General features: G+C 57.6%; 1 protein-coding gene across 1 annotated transcript in view; it reads left to right on the top strand.

Annotated features, from left to right (window-relative positions):
- Nucleotides 1-6,000, top strand: part of rpgrip1 (RPGR interacting protein 1) — a 28,728-nt gene that overhangs the window by 19,301 nt on the left and 3,427 nt on the right. Inside the window, 7 exon segments of the mRNA XM_069188267.1 lie at nucleotides 125-258; nucleotides 630-984; nucleotides 1,999-2,177; nucleotides 3,036-3,095; nucleotides 3,320-3,461; nucleotides 3,768-3,868; nucleotides 4,388-4,577. Of these exon segments, the coding sequence (XP_069044368.1) occupies nucleotides 125-258; nucleotides 630-984; nucleotides 1,999-2,177; nucleotides 3,036-3,095; nucleotides 3,320-3,461; nucleotides 3,768-3,868; nucleotides 4,388-4,577 (1,161 nt within the window).

Below are 6,000 nucleotides of genomic sequence, written 5' to 3'. Positions count from 1 at the left end.
TGGGATGATTATTATTATTATTATTATTATTATAGTGCTGTAACAGTTCTGTCTGCAGTACAGGACTTCTGTTTTAGAACGATGATCCCCAGTGATATTGGGGTGTCCCTCTCTTTCGAGGCAGGGCCCGACGGGGAGATTCTGGGGGTGCTGGATTTCTGGGTGAGGCTCTGGCCGCCCCTGGAGGGGGCAGAGGGGCCGAGGGACCCGGGGTACCTGTCCTACCACACGCTGGGCTGGCCGGACAGCGGGCCCCAGGTAACCCTGCTAGCGCTGGGTGGAGTGGTTTGACTGGTAATCAGCTCGCAGACTGTCAGACTGTCAGTGTGTCCATCAGAGTGTCAGTGAGACTGTAAGAGTGTCAGTGCGTCCATCAGAGTGTCAGTGTGTCCATCAGTGTGTCAGTGAGACTGTAAGAGTGTCAGTGCGTCCATCAGAGTGTCAGTGTGTCCATCAGTGTGTCAGTGAGACTGTAAGAGTGTCGGTGTGTCCATCAGTGTGTCAGTGAGACTGTAAGAGTGTCAGAGTGTCAGAGTGACTGTCAGAGTGTCAGTGTGTCAGTCAGAGTGTCAGTGTGTCCGTCAGAGTGTCAGTGCGCCAGTCAGTGACTCAGTCTCTCTGTTTTCCAGGAACTATTTGACTTCTCCGGCGGAGGGATACCCAATGAGCTGGAGGTTGTCATGGAGCACTGCCATGGCCTGAGCGCGCGCTGGCCGGGACTACTTCCCGATGCATATCTGATGTACCGGCTCTATGACCTGCCCCCGCACACCTCTCCCATCATCCCCTGCTGTGCGGACCCCGTCTTCCACGACCGCGCCCGCTTCCCGCTGGCCGTGACCCCTGACCTGTGCCGGTACCTGCAGGGGGCGTGCCTCTGGGTGTACGCGTTCGACGATGGGGACGGCCCGCCCCCGCCTCCGGCCTACCTGGGCAAGACGCCCGTCCCGCTGCGCCCGCTGGCCGCCGGCCGGCCCGTCAGGGGTACGGGGCGCCGCTCTCTCTCGCCCGCTTACACCGGGGGGGCATCTTCACCTCCCTGATTCCACCTGACCGGTCTCCTCCTGCCCCCCCCGCCTCCCCCAGGGCAATAACCTGGGGTAACAGGTAGCTATCAGACTGAAGCCCCCCACTGAGCGCACCCCTCTGTAGAGCTGTGACCCTGGGCTGACCCCTGCTGAGCCTGACGCCCCAGAGGTGACTGGAGGGGGGCATGACTTGGGAGACCGTGGCTGGCTGGAAGTCTAAACACCCTGTAACACTGCTGGAGCTCAGGACACTGTGGAAAACACTCCTTGTGTGTCTCCTTCCCTTTGGGAAACGAACCTCATGTGTCTCCTTCAGTGTGGGAAACGCACCTCGTGTGTCTCCTTCAGTGTGGGAAATGCACCCTGTGTGTCTCCTTCACTGTGGGAAACGCACCTCGTGTGTCTCCTTCACTGTGGGAAACGCACCTCGTGTGTCTCCTTCAGTGTGGGAAACGCACCTCGTGTGTCTCCTTCAGTGTGGGAAACGCACCTCGTGTGTCTCCTTCACTGTGGAAAACGCACCTCGTGTGTCTCCTTCACTGTGGAAAACACACCTCGTGTGTCTCCTTCACTGTGGAAAACGCACCTCGTGTGTCTCCTTCACTGTGGGAAACGCACCTCCTGTGTCTCCTTCACTGTGGGAATCGCACCCTGTGTGTCTCCTTCACTGTTGGAAACGCACCCTGTGTGTCTCCTTCACTGTGGGAAACGCACCTCGTGTGTCTCCTTCACTGTGGGAAACGCACCTGCTTTGTTTGCAATGCTGTCTATTAGTTTAGTTCCCGAGATGTACGAACCGGTCGGAGAACGGGGGGGTCGGGGTTCCCCTGTGAAGAGAGAAGAGGGACCTGCATGGACCCTCCCAGCAGGAGGAGCCCCCGAGGGGACGAGGACAGGCCTGTCGCCGCCACAGCATCCTCGCTGGGGTCACACGCCCCCTTCGGGACTCACCTGTGTCTCCCTCCCGCAGGTGACTTCGTCCTGAGGGACGCCGGGGGGCAGCCTCGGGGCACCGTCAGGGTGTCCCTGCGCTGGCAGTGCCCCTTCCAGCCACCGGGGGCGCCGCCGGGGCACCGAGCAGCCGCAGCAGCCGGGACCGGAGGCCTGGAGAGGGCAGGCCCAGCGCAGACACCGGTCGCCAAGCCTCGGGTACGAGAGAGAGAGAGAGAGAGTGCACTGGAGCGTACGAGTGTGTGTCACTGTGTGAGAGAGTGTGTGGGAGTGTGTGTCAGTGTGTGAGAGAGTGGGAGTGTGTGTCACTGTGTGTGAGAGTGTGTGGGAGTGTGGGAGTGTGTGTCACTGTGTGAGAGAGTGTGTGGGAGTGTGTGGGAGTGTGTGGGAGTGTGTAGGAGAGTGTGTCACTGTGTGTGAGAGTGTGTGGGAGTGTGAGAGTGTGTCAATGTGTGAGAGTGTGTGGGAGTGTGGGAGTGTGTGTCAGTGTGTGAGAGAGTGTGTGGGAGTGTGGGAGTGTGTGTCAGTGTGTGGGAGAGTGTGTCACTGTGTGTGAGAGTGTGTGGGAGTGTGGGAGAGTGTGTCACTGTGTGTGAGAGTGTGTGGGAGTGTGTGGGAGTGTGTGAGAGTGTGTGGGAGTGTGGGAGAGTGTGTCACTGTGTGTGAGAGTGTGTGGGAGTGTGGGAGAGTGTGTCACTGTGTGTGAGAGTGTGTGGGAGTGTGGGAGTGTGTGTCAATGTGTGTGAGAGTGTGTGGGAGTGTGTGTCACTGTGTGAGAGAGTGTGTGGGAGTCTGGGAGTGTGTGTCAGTGTGTGGGAGTGTATTGGTTTGCGGGAGTGTGAGCTGGTGTGTGAGAGTGTGCAGTGTTGTGAGGGTGTGCATCGGAGAGTGTGAGAGAGAGTTTGTTGGTTTGAGGGAGTGTGTCAGAGTGTGTGCAGGTGTTGTGGTGCGCAGAAGAGTGTGAGAGTTTGTGGGAGTGTGCAGGAGTGTGCGCTGGAGTGCACTGGTAGTTCGGGGGGGAGGTGGAGATAACCTGTCCTTCCTTCTCCCTCTCAGATGAAGCTGGCGAGCGGCTCGTCTCAAACGCAGCCGGAGCGCAGGCAGACTCAGACACAGGTCAGTGTCCAACACACGCACACTACACACAGTACACACGGGCACGGCCGGGAGGGGGGGGGCAGAGAAGGAGTTTGACACGGGGGTGAATGAGGGCGAATTGTGGTTCCCAGGCAAGGAGTGAGCAGGCCTGATCACTCCTGTGGTGTGAGACCGACTCGGGACAGATCTTTCCCTCTCTCTTGGATTAACGGACCCTCTCCGTACCCTCCACCCGCCAACAGGAAGTGGCAGAGGTGGAGCAGGAAGTGGCAGACGTGGAGCAGGAAGTGGCAGAGGAAGCAGCCATGGAAGAGGAAGCGGCACAGGAACAGGAAGTGGAGGCTGAGCACTCTGGGAGGAGTCAGGAAGCAGGAACTGAGAGAGGTGTGAATGTTGTCGTTTGGAAGTGTTGTGCCTTGTGAAGCTCCTCTTATCATCCATCGCGTTTGTGCAGCAGCAACACAAACGCACTCTTCTCACACCCAGTGTGTTTGTGTGTGCCCATGGTGAGCTGTGTAACCACAGTACCACACACAGTGACAAAATCACAGTAACACACACACTGTGACAATACCACAGTAATACACCACCATGATCAAACCACAGTAACACACACAGTGACCAAACCACAGCAAACACACAGGAGAACAACAACTCCGCAAAAATAAATTCAGTCTTCTGTCTTTAAAGCTCAACTGGACAGTGACGTCACTACAGAGTCTGGCGAATCACAGCCTTCCACTGACAGTGATGTCATCATCATCCCCCGCCCACTCATGCCGGCCAAAAAGGTGAGAAGATAGATAGATAGGACTTTATTAACCCCGTAGGGAAACTGATGCAGATGCAGAAGGACAGAGACAGGGACAGACAGATACAGGGAAACACAGATGGACAGATAGTAGGACAGATGGACAGGCGGACAGACGGACAGACAGACTGACTCACAGATACATGGAGACAGACAGTGAAATGAGCTTTCACAGGCAGAAAGACAGGCTGAATGTCAGACTGACTCACAGACAGACCGACCAGGAGACCAACAGACAGACAGAGAGGTCTAAATTAAGGGAATAAATATTAATTACCTCCAGTCCTCTCACAACACGAAGAGACAGAGGTGTCCCAGCAGCCTCAGACAGCTGCTTCTGCGCTCGGAGCTCATATCAGCGTGGTAGACCTCCCTCTGGCCAGCACATCAGAGGACAGTGTGTGTGTGGGGACGCAGCCCTCACTACAGGGGCTGTGCCTGTCCTCTGGACAGGGGCCGTCCACGGAGTCAGTCCCTCCTCTATCCCACCTCGTCCCAGGCCGAGAAACTGCGAGTGGAGATCCTGTCCCTCACCTTTGACCCCACCTCTCGTGTGGCGCTGGACCAATCGGTGCAGCGCATCTACGTGGAGTACCGCCTCCTGGGCGTCCCCATGGAGACCACCGAGACTCCGATGTCGCTACGGAAACCTGCTGCTGGAGAGGAGATACACTACAACTTCACCAGAGGTGAGTCTGTCCATCCCAGCGCCCGTCTCTCTCTCTCTGTCTCTCTCTCTGATGTGTGAAAAACATCATTCTTGCTCCTCAGGAATATCGCCAGACTAGGTCTGGTGTTGTCTCTCACTGGAGCTGAAAAGCTGGACACCACACTTGTCTTTTTCCAGAATCGACCGTGGTAACTCGCTGCTCGCTGGAGTGTCTAAATCCACAGTGAACAAACTCCAGTCTGTCCAAAATTCGGCTGCCAGAATCCTGACCAGGTCTAGTGCAAGTGATCACATTACTCCTGTCCTGGAGTCCCTGCACTGGCTCCCGGTCAAGTTCCGTGTGGACTTCAAAATCCTCCTGCTCACCTACAAGGCTCCGCATGGTTTGGCACCTCAGTACCTGTCTGACCTACTATCGCCCTACTCCCCACCTCGCAACCTTCGCTCTTTACTTCTGGGCTCCTATCTGTCCCCCAGAGCTCTGGAGCTCTCTCCCCAAGGATATCAGAGAGTCAGCGTCTCTACACCCCTTCGCATCCAGACCAGACCTCTCTGATCAGAACGGTCTTCACCTGGTCAGCGTCTGTGTCCGCTCCCCTGCGCGGCAGGGGGACCGGGTGTCCGCTGGCTGGCTCAGTCCAGTCCAGCCCAGTCCAAAACACTTTATTCCCGGGTCAGATGAAGCAGCAGCAGGCGGGTCGACATGCGGCACCGAAAGGAGCTCGGAAAGACAAGTTCCCCCGGACTCGGCTGTCGGCCATTGGCTTCACTTCCTGTCCTGAGACACTGGAAATACCGGACCTGACCCCCGCGTGTCTCTCACTCTCGCACACGGCTTTCTCCCCCCGGGGGGTCCCGGCCCGGAGAGGTCGCCCTCAGCCAGGCGGCTCCAGGCGGGACACCCCGCCATCCTGTCCTGATCCCTCCGTTCGTGGGCGTTGCTGTTCCCAGGGGGCCACAGACAAAACCTCAACAGCGGCGTGGCGCAGAGAGGACCGTGTTCAGGACAGCCAGCGGACAGCCCGGGGGACTGATCGGGGGTCAATGTCTCCGGAGGTCTTTGGGAATGTTTGTACAGCAGAGGGGGGGCTCTGCACACTAGACCCCACTGCTGTCGGGGTCCCGGGTCGGGAACGCAGCCAGATTGCCCTCTGTGTGTCTGGGATGTGGACGGGGGAGACGCAGACCCCGGTCTTCCTCAGGACCTGCAGGGTCTGACAGGCTCACTGGTGTTCAGAGCTCAGGGCTGCAGCACGCAGGAGGAGGTTACTGTATTAACCCCCTCTCTCCCTGTCTCTCTCCTTCTCCCCGTCTCTCTCTCCGTCTGTCTCCCCGTCTCTCTCCTTCTCTCTCTCCCTCTCCCTGTCTCCCTCCCTCCCCCTGTCTCTCTCAATTAAATTAAATTCAAGGTGCTTTATTAGCATGACCGATGGGTACAATCA

The sequence above is a fragment of the Lepisosteus oculatus genome, chromosome 4 (genome assembly GCF_040954835.1).
Source record: "Lepisosteus oculatus isolate fLepOcu1 chromosome 4, fLepOcu1.hap2, whole genome shotgun sequence".
NCBI lineage: Eukaryota > Metazoa > Chordata > Actinopteri > Semionotiformes > Lepisosteidae > Lepisosteus > Lepisosteus oculatus.
The sequence above is the reverse complement of the archived record's forward strand: the minus strand, read 5'-3'. Positions and strand labels throughout refer to the sequence as shown.